The following is a 24,233-nucleotide window of genomic DNA, read 5'->3' as shown; positions in this document are numbered from 1 at the left end:
GAAGATACCACGAGTGTCATCACTTTTCATCACATTTACTAGTTCGTCTATGTACATCAAAAACAGTAGCTGTGAAGGCAAGAGCCTAAATAACATGTGTATTGACAGTTCAACTTAAACACAAAAACACGTTTAGCATGTTTAAAGTAAACAACACTTTTTACTGAAGATCGTGTCGGTAGTGTTATTCAATCGGATTGGCTTTATGTAAATACCGATATCTTTTCTACTTGAACGATCTTGAAACCAGGTCAACAGTTAGGGAACCAGGAAGGTCACTGATTACACAAAGGTGTCTTTCTCCGATATCGCAACTGGGACGCTGCGTACAAGAATGTGTACTGTTATAGGCAATGTGAGAAGTTACAAGACGTGTACTGTTACCTGGCGTTGCCCAGTCAACCGCAGGTGATGTCAACACAGTGCATCAAGTTGCACACTAGACATACAGGTGACAATGCCAGACAGGTGAAAGTAGGTGCAAATCTAATAAAGGTGTTGTGTCGTGTAAGGAAAGTTGTTCCGACAACGCGAGCGAGAGAGTGAGTTGGGTTTAACGCCGTTTTTAACAGTATTCAAGTTATATCACAGCGTGTCAGCTTAATGTGGGAGGAAAGTCCGAATTGATGCAGGTCTCAGAAGTTTACCACTTTGGTGAAACCCACGAGCACGGGTATGGTGCTGACAAACCTAGAAACCTAATCGGGGCGAACCGGGATTGGAACCCACAATCATATGTTTCTGGCGTGCCCAAGGGACGCAACTCTGCACAGCTAGTCGCGGCGCCTTCGCCCCCTCCGAGAACGTGTCTCATATGAAATATATGTGTAATGCCTTCATTTGAAAGGTAGCCCCGTGGGCCAAGGCACCGCAAAGCGCGTCAGTAAGGTGTGCCAGAAACCTAGAATCGTGGGTTCGAATCCCCGAGTTGCCCCGATTAAGATGGTGTTGGTTTTGTCAGCACCGTACGGGTGCTCAGGGGTTTCACCTGAGTCCATATTGTCCATATTAAACTGATATCAATGACATACTGTCCAAAGTGGCATTAAAACCAACTAACTCTCACTCAACTGAATGCGATGGGGCTAAAATAAAGAGAGCTCAATACGTGTTAATAACAGATGGCAGTAATTTTCAACGTCTAACAAGAATCTACTATTAAAGAACCGCGTTGAAGAATATGGTGATATTGTACGTCCTTGCTTTTGTACTTCAGTTCCATAATTAACAAAATATTTACAATTTATGATTTAGTTAACAAGAGTTATGGCAGCATTGACATGCTTAACGATACTCTCTGCCAATAGATTGTCACAGAAAGAGGACCACGAATCAACTTTAATTAAACTTTGATAATTTCACGATTGCATAAGACCCATGCTTGAAGTAAAAGGGAACTATACTTGTCGTATGAGGAGATTGAAGGGATCGGGTTGTCAGACTCGCTGATTTGGTTGATGCATGTCATCGTATCCCAATACGTGGATTGATGCTCATGATGTCAATTAGTGGATTGTCTGGTCCAGACGCGATTATTTACAAACCGAAGTCATATAGCTGGAATATTGCTGAGTACAACAAACAAACAAACAAACAAACAAACATTACCGTGTGTAAAATTAAGCATAGCGTCAAAGACTTTGCCTCTATTCGATTTTTTAAAATCCCTTCAAGCGTTGACTCGTCCAGAAGTAAAACATAAAAGAGTATTTGCCTGCATCATATAAAAAATACCATAGGAGAAAAAGGATATTCATTAATGTTTCTACCTGAGTGAGTGCTGTCCTCAGGATGTTGCCATTGTTGTTTTGATGTTATTTCCCAAATTATTTGTGTAAAAAAGTCATTTGTAAAGGACACTGCTTTCATTGTTCCTGACTTAAAATATATGTCTGTGTAATGGTTTATACAATAAACAATTCATCAGGGAGGTAATTTGATTGGTGGAAAACTCGGTGTGTGACGTCATAAAGGCTCTTCAGTTCCTCCTACTCGTAGCCATCGCCTTGACATGAGTGGCCCAGTCGTGTAACGTTCCGTAATTCGCTGTGCGGAGCCTTGTTCAGTGAAGCCTGCCAGAAACCTATGATAATGAGTTTGTATCCAAGAATAGCGCTGACTGTGTTGCCAGCACCATACCATGAATCACTGGTGGTGCGGCCATCAAGCTGACACGCTGTAATATATCAAAGATACTGTTCAAAGCGGCGTCAAACCAAAACTCGGTCACTCACGTAGTCATCGCATGGTACAACTCCAAACGCCATAACACACAAACACACCATCACACACAAACACACCATCACACACCCACACACAAAGACCATAACACACGAACACACCATCACACACACACACCTTGACACACCCCCACACAAAGACCATAACACACAAACACACCATCACACACAAACACATCCTCACACACCCACACACAAAGACCATAACACACAAACACACCATCACACACAAACACATCCTCACACACCCACACACAAAGACCATAACACACAAACACACCATCACACACAAACACATCATCACACACCCACACACAAGCACCATAACACACAAACACGCCATCAAACACAAACACACCATCACACACCAACACACAAACACCATCACACACAAACACGCCATCAAACACAAACACACCATCACACACCCACACACAAACACCATCACACACAAACACGCCATCAAACACAAACACACCATCACACACCCACACACAAACACCATCACACACAAACACGCCATCATTCACAAACAAATCATCACACAGAAACACTATCACACACAAACACACCATCAAACACAAACACACCATCACACACCAACACAGAAACACTATCACACACAAACACACCATCAAACACAAACACACCATCACACTCAAACACACCATCAAACACCCACATACCATCACACACAAACACACCATCACACACAAACACACCTTCACACACCCACACCATCACACGCCATCACACACCATCACACATAATCATACCATCACACACAAAATCACCCATACACCATCAAACACCTACACACCATCACACACACCAACATACACACCATCACACACACCAACACACACACATCACACACACACACAACAACACACATACTCGCACGAACACACACACCGACACCATCACACACACCGACACACTATAAACGTAACCTTAAGGATGCAGGAGGCTATAAACTTAACCTTAAGGATGCAGGAGGCTATAAACTTAACATTAACAAACAAACATTACACCCACATACACACCATCACACACCCACACACCATCCCACACACACACGCATCACACACACAGACATCATCACACACACCAACACACACACACTATCACACACACGAACACGCAAACAGACACCATAACACATACACACACCAACACACATACACACACCAACACACACACATACGAACACACACACACACCAACACGAACACGAATATTTACAAACCGACGTCATATGGCTGGAATATTGCTGAGTACAACAAACAAACATTACACACACACCATCACACACACAGAGATACCATCACACACACACACGATCACACCACACACCACACACACATATCAACCAGCACACCAACACACACACCAACACACACACACACACGCACGCACGCACGCACACACACACACACGCACACACGCACGCACACACACGCGCACACACACACCATCACACACACACACTGGAATATTGCTGAGTACAACAAACAAACATTACACACACACTATCACACACACACACACACACACCATCACACACACACACCACCACACACACATACCAGCACACACATCCACACGCAAACCCACAAATACACACCAACAGACACACACCAACAGCGCATCAGTTAAAATTATAAATTGAAAGGACGAAGGAGGCTATAAACTTAACCTAAAGGACGAAGGGTGCTATAAACTTAACCTAAAGGACGAATGGGGCTATAAACTTAACCTAAAGGACGAAGGAGGCTATAAACTTAACCTTTAGGAAGAAGGGGCTAAAAACTTAACCTTTAGGATGAAGGGTGCTATAAACTCAACCTTTAGGACGAAGGGTGCTATAAATTTAACCTAAAGGACGAATGGGGCTATAAACTTAACCTAAAGGACGAAGGGTGCTATAAACTTAACCTTTAGGACGAAGGGTGCTAAAAACTTAACCTTTAGGACGAAGGGTGCTATAAACTTAACCTAAAGGACGAAGGGTGCTATAAACTTAACCTAAAGGACGAAGGGTGCTATAAACTTAACCTTTAAGACGAAGGGTGCTATAAACTTAACCTTTAGGACGAAGGGGCTAAAAACTTAACCTTTAGGACGAAGGGTGCTATAAACTTAACCTTTAGGATGAAGGGTGCTATAAACTTAACCTTTAGGACGAAGGGTGCTATAAACATAAGCTTTAGGACGAAGGGTGCTATAAACTTAACCTTTAGGACGAATGGTGCTATAAACTTAACCTTTAGGACGAAGGGGGCTAAAAACTTAACCTTTAGGACGAAGGGTGCTATAAACGTAACCTTTAGGACGAAGGGTGCTATAAACTTAACCTTTAGGACGAAGGGTGCTAAAAACTTAACCTTTAGGACGAAGGGTGCTATAAATTTAACCTTTAGGACGAAGGAGGCTATAAACTTAACCTTTAGGACGAAGGGTGCTATAAACTTAACCTTTAGGACGAAGGGTGCTATAAACTTAACCTTTAGGACGAAGGGTGCTACAAACTTAACCTTTAGGACGAAGGGTGCTATAAACTTAACCTTTAGGACGAAGGGGCTAAAAACTTAACCTTTAGGACGAAGGGTGCTATAAACTTAACCTTTAGGACGAAGGGTGCTATAAACTTAACCTTTAGGACGAAGGGTGCTAAAAACTTAACCTTTAGGACGAAGGGTGCTATAAACTTAACCTTTAGGACGAAGGGTGCTATAAACTTAACCTTTAGGACGAAGGGGCTAAAAACTTAACCTTTAGGACGAAGGATGCTATATTGTGTAATGATTTATAGAGTAGTAATTGACTTTCACTGTGTGTGAGTTCCTTGGAGTATGAACCTTCATAGAGCAAGGGCTAAAATGAATGAACGTCAGAGCTCACACAAATTCAAGTCTTGTCATGGTAACATCCCAATTTCTTTCCTTGAACGATGCATACACACTTTAATTTAGTACGTGTGACTTCATGTTTACACTAACACTCGTGCAACAGCCAGCGGCATAGCAAAAAATAGTTCCTCAAAACGAGAGATGACATGAGTGTATGTATGCTCAAATTACTCTACAGTTACATCTTTTGGAGTTGGATTCAACATTAGATACAAAAATATGTTAAGAGCTATCTCAGTAAGTCAGTGACAAGGGGCGGTCGGGTAGCCTAGTGGTTAAAGCGTTCGCTCGTCACGCCGAAGACCGGGGTTCGATTCCCGACATGGGTACAATGTGTGAAGCCCATTTCTGGTGTCCCCCGCCGTGATATTGCTGGAATATTGCTTAAAGCGGCGTAAAACCATACTCACTCACTCAGTGACAGACAGTGCGTCGTAATACATATACATTATCTCCGGAGTACAATGATCCTGCGTTGTTTAGGTGTTAGTCATCAGTGATCAGGTGGACAAAGGTTGGACGATGAGCATAAAGATTTTTACGAATAGAAACTGAAGTAAATAAAAGCGATAATCTGAATAAATCTCTGCTAAAATTCATATTTCGTTGTAGAATGTTGACTGAAGGTTCTGTAACTGTCTTGGCCATGATCAAGTCGAGGTTTGTTTTGGCGCAATTCTTTGTTTTGCGTCTAGGGTGGGTCGTAGCTAGGATAATCGATCACTGGCATGCGGTCAAATAATCTTGCTTCTTCCAGTAAATGCAAAAAACGCTGAGTTCAAGACTGGAGTGTCCAAGTGACCAGAAACAATGCTTCTGTGGCTAGTCGTGCAAGGGAATTCCCAGGGGTTTCCCCGTGCTATGTGAGTGAGTGAGCGTGCTATGTGAGTGAGTGAGTGAGTATGGTTTAACACACACACCCCCACCACCACCATCAGAAATTCAGTCTCGTGGTATGGACGTCACAATTAGGCGTTCCAGCTTCTGTCATTCGTCACCTCTCGCCCCTTTCCGAAATCTTACCTTCCTTTCTGAATCATTACGCAACGAGTTGACAATTCGTTAAGCTATGCCCGTTTGCGCTTAGACGGAACCCAACTTCAAAAATGGCCACGAGCACGAGAGGGGCACGAGCCGCCATTCGTCTTGGCCCGGAATAACACGAGATGGTCACGACTGAGCTCCTGGATGAGGACAGGGAAAGTGGCATGAGTGATTACGGATGTGTCTGGTCGTCTATTGGTGGCTATCGGGACATGATTGGTACGGAGAGGCGTGGCTTGGTATTGTGATGACACTAATACAAGACGTGGAGGGAGGAGAGTTGTGCTCAGCCGGAAGTAAAAGTGTAAAAGTGAAGGAAAGTGGGTTAATAGTCAGGAAAATCTTATGCACATACCAACTACAAATAGGGCCCAAGGGCCTATCGCGAAAAAAATATAAGAGTGAGTGAGTAACTTTCGCTTTGGACATTCCAGTAATATCAGGGCGGGTCTGCTTAATGTGGGAGGAAAGCCTTACATGATGCAGGTCTTAGACATATAATTGAGCGAGCATGGTTTTACGCCGCTTTTAGCAATATTCCAGCAATATCACGTCGGGGGACACCAGAATTAGGCTTCACACATTGTACCCATGTTGGGAATCGAACCCGTGTCTTCGGCGTGACGAGCGAATGCTTTAACCACTAGGCTACCCGACCGCCAATCAGATGTATGACAAAGAAGAGGGAGAAGAAGATGATGACATTTATTGAATTAAAGTGTCACATATTGTATACAATGATAGAACACAGTAGTGCAGTATATTGCAGACATAAGGACGCCAGTGTTCATGGCTGTATCTCAAACAGATATCTAAGGTAGGACGGGAAAAAACAACCACCGAGTAACCTTAAACTTCAATTTGTCGGACACAGCTTGTGATAACAATGTAGTATAGTATGCATGTCACCAAGGACGGGAATGAAATAACAGATGGGATATGTTTAATTGTAGTTACCTATCCGTTTATGAGCTATGCAACAAACGTGTCTGTTGTCAAAGGTAAGACTTCCTAGCAAACTCTATATTCTATTATTATTACAACACGCCATGATCCCGGAAGACAAGGAAGAGTCTAATAGATATGTTCTGACGTATGACAAGGGGTGTGGGGTGATAGGGTGTTTGTGTGTGTGTGACTCATAGATCTTTATGTAAACGCCAAAGGGCAAACGTCAATGAATAATGAGTCTCCGAAACTAATTCCATTGGGTATTAAAGGCAAAATCACTGAGTAAATTATACGGATAGGTCAATGAAAATCACTGATGACAACAGATGTTCGCCAAACGGGTAAACATGTCCTCTTCTTACTGTAGCGGGGGCACGGGTGGCCCAGTCGTCTAAGGCGCCGCGATTCGCTGTGCAGAGTTGCGTCCCTTGGCCACGCCAGAAACCTATTGTTGTGCGTTCGAATCCCGGTTCGCCCCGATTATGTTTCTAGGTTTGTCAGCACCATAACCGTCATCGTGGGTTTCACCGAAGTGGTAAACGTCTGAGATCTGCATCACTTCGGGCTTTCCTCCCACATTAAGCTGACTCGCCGTGATATAACTGGAATACTGTTAAAAGCGGCGTTAAACCCAACTCACTCACTCTTCCTGTAGCAATTCCTCACACAATTTTGAAAAAAGTAAGTGTTTGTTGTCTGACACCGGACAGCAGAACTCCTCCCATGCACGACAACCCGTAAACAAACAAGCCAATCAAGTGATCGATGGACCAGATAATCTAGTGACTCATAGCATATTTACTGATTTTATTGAAACTAAAAATTCTTTATTAATTTTGAATGACGTCTTCTGAGTACATGTGCAGTGATTATGTTGCTTATAAGTAAAGAAAATCGTTTAAGAAATATGGTCTGAGTGGAGAGCAGTTGTATAATGTCTCGGCCGAAACATTTCTTTTGTGGATGACTTTTTATACAACAAACAGCGCTTTTAATATTAAATTGCTATTAATTGTTATGAAGTTTGGGTGAATGAGATTTGACTTGAGAATGACTGAAAAACCGGTCCGTTTATTTGACAGATTTACTGACAATTATATAAAAGGGCTTAACGAAACCACAATACAGTAAACTACGGTTATAACGAACTCAAAGGGACCACTAAGTTTAGTTCGTAATAACCGTAGTTCGTTATAAGCATATATACAGCATATATACATCAGATGGCCGGGACTAAAAATAAGTTCGCTATGTCCGTCAGTTCGTTATAAGCGTGTTTGTTATAAACGTAGTCTACAGTAGATTAATTATGTCAGGATTAGAAGCGGGTAAAGGTGATCATTGTCGAGCTATTAATGGACTTCGCGGTACTCGCACATTGTGTTGATCATTAACTGTAAGCCAAGTGAAGGTCCGCTAATACTTGTAAACGTTTCTCACCTAGATTATATGTTTGATATCATTAAACGTGCGCATGTTTCAGTTGGACAGGCTGTCGAGATGATAAAATCCTTAAATAAGCATGAAAATATCACCTTTGACTCCATTGAACTCCACAAACCCGTGTGTTGAGTGTCAAAATAATCGTAAGCGTGCTACCACCAGTTCTATCTAAAGATGACTGAAATGTAAAATGACTGAAATATTTGGGAATTTTTTTAATTGTCTAATAGTATCTGAAAACTAACTGCATGCAACTTGACTGATATTAAACACTGACTGTAGCATTGACTCTGACTGTACAAACCGGTGACGTATAGAAGACGGTGTCAAGCTCTCATCGTTATTACGTGGAGGAACGTAGTATATACACAGCCGTAAAGTATTGACGTCCTCACCTATAGTAACATTGTGTTTACACAGCCGTAAAGTATTGACGTCCTCACCTATAGTAACATTGTGTTTACACAGCCGTAAAGTATTGACGTCCTCACCTATAGTAACATTGTGTTTACACAGTCGTAAAGTATTGACGTCCTCACCTATAGTAACATTGTGTATACACAGCCGTAAAGTATTGACGTCCTCACCTATAGTAACATTGTGTATACACAGCCGTAAAGTATCGACGTCTTCACCTAAAGTAACATTGTGTATACACAGCCGTAAAGTATTGACGTCCTCACCTATAGTAACATTGTGTATACACAGTCGTAAAGTATAGACGTCCTCGCCTATAGTAACATTGTGTATACACAGCCGTAAAGTATTGACGTCCTCACCTATAGTAACATTGTGTATACACAGCCGTAAAGTATTGACGTCCTCACCTATAGTAACATTGTGTATACACAGCCGTAAAGTATTGTCGTCCTCACCTATAGTAACATTGTGTATACACAGCCGTAAAGTATTGACGTCCTCACCTATAGTAACATTGTGTTTACACAGCCGTAAAGTATAGACGTCCTCACCTAAAGTAACATTGTGTATACACAGCCGTAAAGTATTGACGTCCTCACCTATAGTAACATTGTGTATACACAGCCGTAAAGTATTGACGTCCTCACCTATAGTAACATTGTGTATACACAGCCGTAAAGTATTGACGTCCTCACCTATAGTAACATTGTGTATACACAGCCGTAAAGTATTGTCGTCCTCACCTGTAGTAACATTGTGTATACACAGCCGTAAAGTATTGACGTCCTCACCTATAGTAACATTGTGTATACACAGCCGTAAAGTATTGACGTCATTACCTTGAGGAACATTGTGCATGTGAGTCGGCATCTGATGGCGTCGATCGTTGCTCATGTTTTCAGCCACTGGTTTTCCTGTCCCAGACTCGATTATTTACAGACCACCGTGATATAGTTGGAACATAGCTCACAGTGGCGGAAAACAACGTTCTGAATATAGATCTTCGTAGCGAAGAAAATGCTTCGGGAATGAATCCCTGAACACCAACGTTATATTTTACGAATGCTTCAAACACTAAAAGCTTGACAAAGCCACCCAGTATTAAACGCTCTTGCGTCAAAATATATACATGAAATATTTTAACGGAAATAATATAATGCATAACCGAATAATATGCTTACGTAACAGCTATTATACACTGACATGTCGAAGTACGTCAACACTTCATCGATAAGTAACTAGGAAGTGGTAGTGAAAATACCCACTTCTAATATTAACCCACCAATAGAGAGAGAGAGAGACCCACAGTGTCATCTGATTCTCACCGTCAGGCAGGCTACAGGCAGATCATCTGGTATCATACAAGTGGCTGATGATTGTCAGGCTTTAGTGTTACCGTTTAGTGACAGTGAAGATTACAACCAGTAATTAGTACCCGACGGATTCTCTGGACAGTGGCGATTACACTGACTGGCCTCCCTGTGTACCAGGAAGTATAATGAGCCCCACAACTCGGAGACTAAAAGGTAAGGGAAGTACAAACATACTCCAATACACGACATGGTGTAAGTCAGTACACACATACTAGCTTAACTAGACTGACATTTTGACCCAGAAATAAAGTTATCTGTTTTAAATATATACATGGATCTACAAAACATGAATAAACCCAAATCAAGGCCAGAACAATCCTTAAAAAGAGCTTAGGCAATGTAGACTTGCCAAATTATTGTAGACTTAAGTTGGACTCCTTTTATTTATTTTTCTCTAGGGTCTATTATCTAACAAGTATGTTATTTTCATCAATGGAGTTTCGGAATCGTGTTCCTCGAATAAGTGATCAAGCATGCTATATATAGTTCTAATACACTCTTTATTCTTTGTGGTACGATTATGTTTGTGTTATAATGCTATTTTTTGTATTGATGTGAAAAGGCTGCTTGACGCAAATTCCGTTTCTGCTATCCTCGCTCTGTGGGAATGCTATGTTTTTGCTTCCCATGAAGATCCAGGTTTGAACCGGTCTACAGCAACAGCACCTGTTGTAAATGGGAGACATGATCGGGTGGACAGGATCGCTGACTTAGTTGATGCATGTAATCGGGATCCAATTGCTTAGACCGATGCTCATAATGTCAATCACTGGATTGTCTGGTCCAGACTCGATTATGGACAGGCCGCCGTCATATAGCTGGATTTATTGCTAAGTACAGCGTTAAGCAACTAAAAAACAAATGATAAACAAATGTTTTGCCATGCTCTAAGTGATGACTGTTGCCAGTTGTTAAGCTGTATAGGATTGCTACCGTTTTTCTATGTAATATGAACAATGCGTAATAATTACGATTCGTATGTTTTTGTTATTATCATCATTCTTTATGAATGTTTTAAACTTTATTCGCTTTGTAATATAGAAAATAGTTTATGTTAATTTATTTATTTTGGTGCTTTAAAAAAAAAGAAAAGAATTAGTTTCCCCCTATAGAGTTCAAGATTATTTCTATAATCTTTATGTAAGTGTGTCCAATGAAGATCCGGGGTAGAATAGGTATTCAGCAACCGATGCTTGCCGTAACAGTCGACAAAGTTTCTCGTAAGAAAGGACTAACGGTATCGGGCGATCAGACTCGCTGACTTGGTTGATGCGTGTCATCGATGCGCATGATGTCAATCACTGGATAGCCTGGTCCAGACTCGATTATGTACAGACCGCCGTCATAAACCTGGAATATTGTTACATCGTTAGCTGTTAAATCGTCTAAGCTTTTACTCGATCTTCAAAGGAAAAACCCACCTATACATAAAACAATGGGAATTACTCATCTGTGCATTCAATGACACATTAAACGACAAACAAACAAATCATGTAAGTTTTCCCTGTGGGGATTCTTGGTCAGAATAAGTATCCGTGTTTGGTGTACGGGTGCTCATGCTATCAACCACTGGTTTGCCTGACAAATTTACCGGCCCTCGTTTACAGACTGTGGCACAAGACAACATTCACTTACCAACTCTTTTTAATTTGCGTTATTTACATGGGTAATGGAATTATAACATTTAATTTATAATATGTGGACATGAGGTATTTCTGTGTGGAAATTGTCTTCAGGAAAGGAGTGTGTAAACTGTAATTTAAGAAACATATAATTTGAAAGAAAGCAATCTGTTTTAAAAATGCTGGAAACGTATCATCTGTTTCCGGGTGGATGCTTTACTCTGGACTCCGATCCACCATAGATCCAATACTCGCATCCCTTGCGTAACCTCGGCTCTCTCCGGAACTGTAGGACTTGCACGGAAGTGCCGATTGTATGGTCTCATTAATCAACAGGAGTTTAAAAACAAAACATTACCAAGAATAAAATACATGTTTGATGAGTATCACAATTGAAACACGTTCAAGTGTTTTCCCATAAAACAACCGTACTCAAATATCTAACTGTCAATAAGTGTCTTTTCAGTAAGATAAATCCAAAGCAAAAGTGTGTTCCCAATGAAAACACAAGCTAAAGCTGACACAGATTTGTACATTTTGAATGAATGCATAAAAGTCAGTGTACGAAATACCTGCTTGCCCGCTAGCCAAATGCCAGTGACTTTTAAATTGGGCTAGTAACATTTCCGTCAAACTGACCGGACTGTGTGGTTGAAAATTCGAGTTAATACATATATATTTTTTCTAGTCAGTTAAGGCGTCATTTAATGTCAAAGTTCGTTGACATTTTTTTTCATTTCGTAGTTTATTGTTTTGGGCTTGTAAAACATGACGAGGGCTTGCAACATTTTTTTTATTAACGAGACCTCCTGCCCAATGAACTTGTTAAATTAATTCATACAATGATAACAGTACGTCATGCTAGCGACACCCTAGTATTATATTTGCATCTAAACATATGCATTAAATCACTAACAAGCATAACGTTTTGGTGTTAAGTTTTACAGACGTGAACGTTCTTAAACGACGTTTGTCGTCAACACTTATCTTTGTTCTAATACGTGGTTAAACATTAATATTTTAGGATTCCCTTCTTTTTGTTTGGAGTTCGTATTACATGCCAGGAGATTAGATCCGTTGTCGCGGTTCGAGACGCCTCGATTCGCTGCTTTACCGCCCCAGTACACACACTTAAAAGTATGTCGGGTTGTATGCCATGTGTGAGATCTATGATTACTCTATATAAACTGGGGCGGTCGGGTAGCCTAGTGGTTAAAGCGTTCGCTCGTCACGCTGAAGACCCGGGTTCGAATCCCGACATGGGTACAATGTGTGAAGCCCATTTGTGGTGTCCCCCGCCGTGATATTGCTGGAATATTGCTAAAAGCGGCGTAAAACCAAACTCACTCACTCACTCACTATATAAACTACTCAAAAGAAGTTAAAGAACGCTCGATTCTTTCATATAAATGTAGTTAATCTATCGTGCTATGTTTTGTTCTTTAGTGAGTGAGTGAGAGAGTCTGGTTTAACGCCGCTTTTAACAGTATTCCAGTTATATCACGGCGTGTCAGCTGAATGGAGAAAAGCCCGAAGTGATGCAGGTCTCACCACGTTATGGTACTGACAAACCTAATCCAACCGGGATTCGAACCCACAATCATAGAGTTCTGGCGTGCTCAAGGGACGCAACACTGCACAGCGAATTGCGGCGCTCCAGACGACTGGGCCACCCGTTCTTTAACTTCTTTTGAGTGGTATACGCCCAGGAAGCCTACCCACCACAATACGAGTTGCTATTTGACCCACTTTGCAAAACCACGTTGTGCATATTTAATGCGACATGGCTGTGTGAGATGAGCTCCACCTGTATGGGAAACCAACTATCAAATGACGTATGTTCACTGTACTCATCTTGAACGACGCCTTGCGCAACGTGAACCGAGATAATATGTGTCGTCTATTTCGTCCGCGGACGTCATAGGGATAAAAAAACATGGTGGCCGTACGGAAGTATATCAGTCCATCAAGCTGATTATACTACAGCCCAAAACCAATGTGCAAAGTGCATATCAGCCCAATGAACCACATACCTTCTGATCAGAAGTTGGACGCTTTGTCCACATGACCAAAGAGGTTAAGCTCGTCAGCAAGCTGACAAGGTAAGGATGTCATCTGTGGGATGATTCCACGTCCTGCTACATATGCATTCTCTAAATTATGTGTGAAAGCGAACTATCATGCATGGACTATATTTCCGACGCACGATGTCAAACGAAAGATACTAGTTTCCAATACAATCTTACAGTGCCTTCTTCCTTAAGGATAGTTACACATAGGGAATATTGAAACACGGTATAAGTAGTTACAAAATGGAAACAAATCATGAAAACCAAGTTGTGAAAAACATTCAAAGTTGAATCTCACTGATAATAGGACGTTATCTTACGACAATTCTTTAAAAGCATCGACTCCTACATGACATAGTTCCTGTGGTGATCAAAGATAAAACAAAGTCAAAGATAATTTTGTTTCCGAAAAACATTTAAGAATTGCTCATATTTATTTAAATATTATTAATACACTGTCCATTGCCTATAACCAGTCAGTGAAAATTTAATTCCTGGCTTCCAGTTGTCCTAATCAGCTATCAGCGCTAATGAACTGTTGGCTTCCCTTGTTAAGTTTCCACCTTTTTAATCTTATTACTTTTGTTGTTCTTAAAGGTACTTATATATGTTCTCTGCTTCATAACATTTATTCACCTGATGAAGGAGTCATGTACTCCGAAACGTTGTGTTCCTCAAAATAAAGAAGTTGACATCTATAAATTCTCTTCCCTATGAATACACTGATGTTGATTTAAATATTTAGGAAGCATTTTTTTAGTTTTACTGTCATGACATCCAACGTATTCAAAACTATAATACATGTGGACCTTATGGGTTTACTAATATGATATGGACCAGTGAAGATCCGGGGTAGAATAGGTCTTCAGCAACCCATGCTTGCGTTAAAAGGCGACTATGTTTGTCGTAAGAGGCGACTAACGGGATCGGGTGGTCAGACTCGCTTACTTGGTTGATGCATGTCATTGTATCCCAATTGCGTGGATCGTTGCTCATGATGTCAATCACTGGATTGTCTGGCCCAGACTCGATTATTTACAGACCGCGGTCATAAATAGCTGTAATATTGCAGTGGTGCGCTGTTAAATCCATTACCTACTTAAAAATGGTGTTGGTTGGAAGTATCCACCTTGTTGAGTTCCGAATTTGAAAATAAGGAGAAAACAGTAGCTGCATTACAGCTCGGATTACCAACCTGCACATGCAAAATTTCATAATATAAAATAATCATGATATCGATAATACACTTTACATAAATTTTATTTTAAATGTTCACACATTTGTATGATTAATTTCTGATTTTATCATCAGTTCATTAACATTACGAGAAACGTGGGCTTTTAATACACAGCCATTCGTGACCAAGTCGTGCCGTTCCGGGACTAACCGAATAGAAACTCGTGCCCCCTCTCGAAGGTTTCCACATTGGCGTATGAACACGAGAACTACATCAAACACGAACCATAACTCTTATTTATCCCGTGTCCTAATGCAACATTAATGCAGGCGTTACAGCAGCGTTCGCTTCTTCATATTTAAGCCTCTCTGAAATAATTTGTTTTGTTCAAATGTATATTTGGCAAGCCATTCAGCCCATTCTTTCTCAGCTGTTCATCTTTAACAGCAAATCATTAATTATTACATATGATATTCAACTTAGATGAAGAAAACTGACGAGGGTAGTTTTCGGTTTCAATAATTTCAACAATGAATTTCTCAGGCATATTCAGTTGAGAGTGGCAACTTTGACATCGTCTTTTCAACGCTTAAAACGACAAATTTAAAGTTAATTTATTTCATGACTGAATTTGTCCGTTCTAGGACAGCGGTAGCTTATGGTACATACATTTTATATGAATTAATTACAATACAATTATGAATTAATCCACCATGTCTAGAGATGTATAGAAGTATTTCTAAACATATACCAAGAACATAGTGAGACACTTTTACTATTCACTGTGCAGACAATTAAATGAAACAAAATCCGCAAAATTGTCCGCAACACAATATCACATAATGAGAGATTAATAGGTGCGTAAAATAATATGTTTTTGAAAAGGGTGATTAGATTATTACGTTAATACAATTGTCAACTCTTGGTATATCATACAACGGGATATTACACTGAATGTCGATTTGAAAGGTCAGGTCTAGTTTCAGCTCAAATGAATGGATGTCGCAGTCATGTGAGCTGTTTCCCCAATGTAAACAAACGCGTATGTACATTTGAATCTATCATCCAAAATAGCCATACAATTAACAACATCGACTTATATAACACTTTTCTGTTTTTCATATTCACTGCAGTGTGAAACTGACAATCTACATTTTTCGATAATCTTTAATCAAACGCATATTGCCAACATTAATTTAAATACACAGGATTATTTAATCGAAGTACCAATATCAAGATACGCATTCTGACTGGCTTGCGCCGTTTCGACAAATGGAGGCCTCCGAGCGGGGGCGAGCCTTTTTGTAAGTTCCGGAAAGATGCGAGTGGTGACGAATGTTCCCACGTCACACGTCTGTACAGACCGATGGATTGCCGCGAAAGACAATTAAAAACAATTGTTGTTTTGCGTATATGTTGCTTGGCCACTGTATAAGAAACATATTTCAGTTGGAACTATATTGGCTACTGTCACTGTCCGACTGACACATCACTTACCCTGTGACGTAATAAATATTAATGCGCGCATTCCAGGAAAACTCGCAATGTTTCGGTAATGTTTGTGAGTGAGGGAAAGCGATTTTGAAGCACAGAATTAAAGAATGACATTATATGATAAAGAGGTTATCACGCTTGTGTGTTTGGGGATGGTAAATATCCTGTATTAGGAATAAACACTATGTATTTAGCTCGCCAAGGCTCGCTAAATACAATGTTTATTCCTAATGCAGGATATTTACCATCCCCAAACACACTCGCGTGATAACCTCTATGTATGACTTTTTGGAACACCTGGTATCATCACGTTCATGATACAGACGGAAAGGGTTTTGTCGTCTTGTTTTATTTCCACAAGTATCTGGAAACAGACTGGAAGGATTAACAGCTTTCCCAATTTACCTACAAACTCAGCTTTGCACAACTGAGGATCGTATTCAAATAAATAAAAGCGACAGAACAATTAAAGTTCCCACTTTCATAAAAACAATCTCCACCAAAAGCAGAGTCGATTGTACGATTCCGACTGTTCCATGAGTATGTGTTTATGATCATGGATCAATCTATAAAATAGTGATGATGCCAGGTGTTAGCGAAAAGGTGAACGTATTCTGCCCCACCGGTGGCACATTCACAAACACATGCAAAGGCAAGTCAATTGGCATTATAGTTTTGTTCCTTTACTTATCATAGAAACCCTTTCTCTTTTCCTCCATTGCATTCATATCTTGTGTTGGAGTAACGATGGTTATGTTTCAATGTCCGTGAAATGTCGAATGACGACACTGAGAAAATAGCATATATTGTGTACCTAAAGGTTACAACGTTATGCATATCAAGAACCAATGTTCCTAAAATTAAAGTCTAAATATTACAGTACGACTTACTTCAATCACCCAAAATGAGTATTTGAATACCGCAGCAATCGAAGCTGGTTACCAGGCAGTGTATCGTTTAGTAATATGTAAACGAGTTCTGATGACTAAATATGTATTAAAAACTTGTTTAGAATTGGTTATTGTTGTTTAGAACGCTAACATTTGAATTTCTAAACATAAACATAATCAAAACCTTTTACTTTAGGGCATCAACACCAAGGGCTTCCAAGTTTAAACACGTCAGTTCAAATAAGTACATATCCACAGTCCTCGTTAGAATCTTGGATGCTGCTGTATTTATTAAAAGATGATACAATATTCAGATAATCAAATGTTCAACTAGAGGGGAATGTCCGAGTCCCTCCATTCCTTAAAAATAATGGAGCAGAGGCCCCGCAGGCCCATTATTTTTAAGGAATGGAGAGTTACGAGGATACTCCCCTACTTAAAACTCATCCCTACTTTTATACACTTTGACAAAATATTCTGTTGTTGAAAATATTTGAAAAATAAACCCGAACTCTTCTGTCTGTATTTATACTGCGTGAGTCGCCCTTGCGTGATGCACGAGGAATGCGTTCTCTGCCGCTGTTGCACGTGCGCCAAGCTCCGTCGCGAGCTGACATTTACAATGCATGGTACACGGCTCTTCATACATTCGCTGGGTCCTGAGCTAGTATTTATCAATCGCTTGCACATTGTTAATACATGCTAACGGGAATAATAGGAAAAATAGCGCCCCGAACAAGGGATATTTATATTATGTTTTTGCTCGTCAAAGGTTTATCTCATTGCTATAAATATGAACATTGTTGTAGGAAACCTGTTTTAACACAAATATATACATATCATTTTGAGCTTTTAAGCATTATGCAAAATTATGAAAATATTTAATAGTTAATTTCACACCATACCTTCATGTGCCGCCGTAGCTGAGGTTGACAATTACACCTTCTAAACTCAAACAATGCGGGTTCAAACCCCGCTTGCGACACGTTTTCGGGGAAAAAATGAAATTATTCACTTGTCAATAAATGTAAAAAATAGTTTCGTCTATTCCAAGTGGAAATTATTTCAAATGTTGGTTCAAATAATATACAGTTGACAAACAACTCTCCATTCCTGAACCAAAAAAATGACGTCACAGATGTGTCTTAATGTCTAAATTTGTTTGGATTGGACGATATTATCAGAGTAAAATTCTGTGAATCATCAGTTAAATAATTAAATGAAATGACACAAGGTTCCATATTTCTCTTGTGACTAATGCCTGATGTCATTACACTGAAAAAACATTTCCTTAAGATTCATGAGTTGGATATAACGGTTGTCACGACAGTAGGTCTGCTGTGAACCTACGTGCCACGTATTGACTCGCGAAAGGGACGAGGTAACCAAGGACGAACACCATTAACTGGAGCCCACACTTTTTCATGAAAGAATATCCTGGCCCATTGCATGCTATGTCATAAACGTGTTTTGTTAAAGCACGCAAAACCTTTGTTCCTTTTGGGACTTAAACACAAATCCTAAGCAGGTTAAGAGTTGAATTTGTCAAAGACCTGTTGTTATATACCCTAACACATTTGTAAAGTATATAATAAGAGAACATTTTATGGACACGACCCTTAAAACCATAACGATGATAATGATGTATTATCGGATATACTAGATTTAAAGTTGATACGAATCATTATCAAGTTAATTTGAATTTGAAGTGTATTATGTACAAGTGATAGATTCTTTCATGAATGTACATGCAGGACGCAATTTCAGAGTAATGATACCGGGAACATGTACATTTTCCGTATATTGTCACTCCAAATATACTCACACTGGGAAATATAACACATTATACAAAACAAACATTTCCATGTAGAACGAGGAAAACAAATAGCGAAACAATGACTATTGGCAGAATAATTATATTACGGTTATTGCATCATATCTGATGTTCTCATAAAAATAAATAGAGCAATACTAAATCTGCCCTAAACATATTGTACTATGGAATTCCAAATCGTCAATGCATTAGGTATATTCATACTTCCGTCATTGTAACCGGCCCGGCCAACAAAGTCATGCCATCTTGTTCACTATGTACAATCTTTACACAAGAATTTATTATTCATTTAAGAAATGTGTCGGGAACGCAACATGTTTACATAGCCACACTTTTATAATATCTTTCTTGGTTAACGTGTCACTTTTTCGTTTCTGCTGGCATATAATTCATCTGTAGTTTTTATACAGAGTCATACCGAACTGTACGCGTTTTATGGTTAAAAATGGTTCTGAAAAAAGTGTTTTGGTCTTGAATACAGTATGGGACATATTTAATACAAATATTACGTATAAAGTAGCATTTCATATGTTTCCTTCACGAAAAGGAGCTGAAGCTGTACAAAACCAACTGAAACGATAAATGCTAAAATCTTTCAAACATGACTGGGGGCGGTCGGGTAGCCTAGTGGCTAAAGCGTTCGCTCGTCACGCCGAAGACCCGGGTTCGATTCCCGACATGGGTACAATGTGTGATGCCCATTTCTGGTGTCCCCCGCCGTGATATTGCTGGAATATTGCTAAAAGCGGCGGAAAACCGTACTCACTCACTCAAACATGACTGTACTTCCAGTGACTACACCAGGTGTTTGTGCAACTCGATATACTGAACACTATCAATGACCAAGGTTTGTCACAAGTGTTTTCATTGTTTGATGGTGATTCGTAGGTTTGTTTGTTTGTTTAACGCCGCACTCAGCAGTATTCCGGCTATATGACGGCGGTCTGTAAATAATCGAGTCTAGACCAGACAATCCAGTGATTCATAGGCAAATGCTCATGATATAGTCGGAATTGGACAATCGACTCTGCTTTATGCAGAGATTTCTATTTGATATGGAAAGGGTTTTGTCGCTTTATATTCATAAGGCTGTCACGTGGCTTGTGTACTTGTACCAGTGAAATAAAACTTGAACTTCAGCTTGTTTTTTCTAGATGCAAGTAGACTGACTCCTATAAATATCTCCTTACTATAATATGTATCATCAGTTATATTTATAAAGATGTTTCAGAATAGGGATGAGACATTGACAAACTTCATAACAAATTCATTCACATGACAGCTTATTTTCTGGTCATAAAAGAAACATTTTGGACAGTGTCCTTAAACAATTACTTAAAAAGCAGATAGGAGATAAGTTTCGGCAGATAATCGAGACGGATTATTCTCTGGCCTTGCCGTTCTATATTCACTTGAAGTAGAAGCTGATGGACTGAAGTCCCCGAGTTTCCTCATAATCTATCAATTTTGCTGAGTTAACTGCAAAAGAATCATTTGGGAAGAGACCTTAAAATTGCCCCCACATATGTTGCAAAACGAATATATATTTTATACGATTCTCTTTTCTTACAAACAGCAGAATCTAGGTATTGGTACACAGGGTAAGTAAACGTTGTACGTTTTAACCAAGTAGGGGCGGTTGGGTAGCCGGGTGGTTTAAGCGTTCGCTCGTCAAGCCAAAGACCCGGGTTCCATTCCCGACATGGGTAAAATGTGTGAATTGATATGCCTTGATATTGCTGGAATATGCTGAAAAGCGGCGTAAAACCATACTCACTCACTCACTCACTCAACCAAGTAAATCAGTAAATGCGCTATTGTGTTCCTTGATTGTCTGGATAAGATTCGATTGTTTACAGGTCGCCGTCGTATGGCTTCCTGGTTTGTCAACACCATACCTGTACTGAAGCTGATTAGATAAGAGCTGTAATGACTGAACGTGAGGCTGGCCCCAGCTCATTCATAGCCCAGTGCCTAGCCATCATATATACTCTCTAAAAAATTCAGTTTATGAATCACACATCGACGTTTGATGGCGCTGAAGTCAGTACCTCGTATGACCACCATTGGCGTTCAGAACTGCGCGACATCGTCTCTGCATAGAACGAATTAGTCGCTGAATCTGATGTTGCTGTAATGTAGCCCACTCTGCCTGTAGTGCATGTGCTAGTTGCTGGAGTGTCTGGGGCTGTGGGTTACGCTGTCGCACCCGTCTGTCCAGGGCATCCCAAAGATGTTCTATCGGGTTTAAGTCTGGTGATCTGGAGGGCCAGGGCAGCACATTGATGTTCTCATTCTGGAGGAAGGCCATCGTGACACGTGCCGTATGGGGTCTGGCGTTATCCTGCTGGAATAGCTCCCTCTGGCGGTTGATAATGGGAAGGAGGTGTGGACGAAGGACTTGATCGCAGTAGCGTTGCGCTGTCAGGTTGCCTTGGATCAACACCAACTCACTTCTTCGAGTGTAGGATATGGCTCTCCACATCATCACGCTGTCCCTGCCGAATCTGTCCACCTGGGGGACACAGGCGTCGGCAAAACGTTCATGACGTCGTCTGTACACCCGCATACTTCCATCGCGTCGTTCCAACAGAAATCTCGATTCATCGCTGAACCAGATTCGACGCCAATTCACATTTCCAGGCCTGAACGTTTGTACACCATTGAACGCGATGACGTCGATGCTGCTGACGCATAACGGGGCCAAAGTAGGGTCTTCTTGCTCTTAAACCTGCCTCTCGTAGTCTATTCCTGACACTCTGTGCAGATATCCTTCTCAATCCGGGTATTTGCCTAGCGGTAGTGGTCGCTGTAGCTGTTCGCTGACGCAGGTGATGTACCCGGATGTACGTATCTTGCGCCGCAGTGGTGACTCGAGGACGTCCTTCTCAATCCGGGTAATTGCCTAGCGGTAGTGGTCGCTGTAGCTGTTCGCTGACGCAGGTGATGTACCCGGAAGTACCTACCTTGCGCCGCAGTGGTGACTTCTAGGTCCATCTTCCACCGAGTTCTGCTGCCGATATCTCTCCCAGAGACGAGAAATCGTGCTTTGATGAACATTCATTCGACGGGCAACTGTAAGTTGAGATTGTCCTGCTTCCAGGAGACCTATGGCGATGTGACGATTGGCGCGGCTCAGTCTTGGCATTTTGCAGTCTTCACAAACTTCCAAATAAAGTGAATGAAAAAAGACAGAGATCGATCTTTTATACCCATCCACGACACGATGTGATCCCCGAGTTTCCCGCGCATTGCACGTGTAATACGTGTTCTGTGACATTAAATGCGTCTATCGAAAATCATGCTTTAACATACGGGGTTTTCATGCGGGATGCGTTTGGATATGACGTTTTAAGACAAAAACACCAGAGAAATCATAAACAAACAAAAATATTTTTGAAAAACCCACCCTGTACCAATACATTGCTGCATCAAATTACCATTTTCGTTGTGCGTTTCTTTTTTGAGAGAGTACATTTTAACATTCTGTATAACCATAGGTGTATGTTTTTGAACGTACACAAATACACATGCAAAACGTGAGGCATGCTATTATTTTTATATTGTAAATGAGCGTTGGTTCCCACCTGGGTACAACGATATAACATCCTCACTTTGTCTCAGTACCAGGGCTACGGCTATCCCAAGTCATAACAACTATCCCCTGCTCCTGATCTCAACGCTTTTCTCTGTGAACGCTAGGTATTTAATTGCGCTGTCAGACATAAAAAAAAATCGTTTTTATGCAAATTGCGTGAGTGGCGGGTATTAGGACAGGAGATGCTCACCCTTTAAACGAACACCTGGTGTCCTTGCTGGTTTTCGGAAAGTCATTCATATGTTTTTCACCACTGTTTTGCCTTTTAATCCCAATGGAAACTGTTCCGTCGGATAATCGAGACTGGTTGTCCCCGGCCTTGACGTTTTATATATAAAACCTCCATTTCGAGAAAGGGGGCATGGAGTTTTGATAGCTTTGACAGAGGGGCATGGCATTTTAATAGCTTCGAGAAAGTCTCTTTAACAAAATCATTCTTGTCTCAGCCATGAGTGTGAATGCAAAATTTACAACTGTGGAGGGAACAAGGTGTAAAACAACTTGATGCTGTTCGTTTCCAAATTAGTTACAAATTGAATTGTGTGTTCATAATACCCCGGCTGGTCAAGTCAGAGCTTTGGGGATATATCGCAGCATACAAAACAAGCTGGAAACACTGAAGTTATACTTTTTGCGGGACTTTGCTCAACGATCTGCTCTATGTGTTAGTGTTGAGTCTTGTGTCAAACTGAAACAGGGTGTGTGTGGAATTAGCGTGACCAGATGGCTACTGAGTTAATAGACAAGCGTTTTGTCGTTTGAATGATTTGAATTAACATGATCATATTTGCAAGGGAGGAATTGGCCCGAGTCTGGAGTCCCTTTTATGTTAGACGGTTGTTGCTTTTCAGCTGTGATTTTCAATTGTTTAGATGTTTCGCCGAATATTATACTACTATGAATAAAATATAACGTTTCTGAATCAGTTGAATTAATGGAAAGAAGTTATCAGTCACAGAAGCGTTGATATAAACGCTATGATACTTTACTGTGGATGTCTGACCCGTTCGTAACACTGTTTGGATCGGGCTTGCGATCAACCCGGAAGTCGTCTACAATCTTATGTCATGTTCAGTGAACCCGGTGGTAAAGTGTGCCATGAAGAGAAAGTGTGCCATGAAGAGAAAGTGTGCCATGAAGAGAAAGTGTGCTATCAAGAGAAAGTG

General features: G+C 40.6%; 1 protein-coding gene across 4 annotated transcripts in view; it reads left to right on the top strand.

The window, feature by feature from the left end:
* The first annotated feature begins 7,077 nt into the window (after positions 1-7,077).
* Positions 7,078-24,233, top strand: part of LOC124151233 — a 29,102-nt gene continuing 11,946 nt past the window's right edge. For 2 of the 4 annotated variants that reach the window (XM_048392642.1, XM_046523601.2), the window contains exon 1: positions 7,078-7,197. In XM_048392642.1, coding sequence (XP_048248599.1) covers positions 7,136-7,197 — 62 coding nt within the window. In that variant the 5' untranslated portion in view covers positions 7,078-7,135. Of the gene's footprint in view, positions 7,198-10,292; positions 10,537-13,967; positions 14,108-24,233 lie in introns of those variants that run through there. The other 2 variants (XM_046523604.2, XM_046523603.2) reach the window with 2 other exon arrangements.

This window comes from Haliotis rufescens, unplaced genomic scaffold (assembly GCF_023055435.1).
Source record: "Haliotis rufescens isolate VD_foot unplaced genomic scaffold, xgHalRufe1.0.p SCAF_11, whole genome shotgun sequence".
Taxonomy (NCBI): domain Eukaryota; kingdom Metazoa; phylum Mollusca; class Gastropoda; order Lepetellida; family Haliotidae; genus Haliotis; species Haliotis rufescens.
The sequence above is the reverse complement of the archived record's forward strand: the minus strand, read 5'-3'. Positions and strand labels throughout refer to the sequence as shown.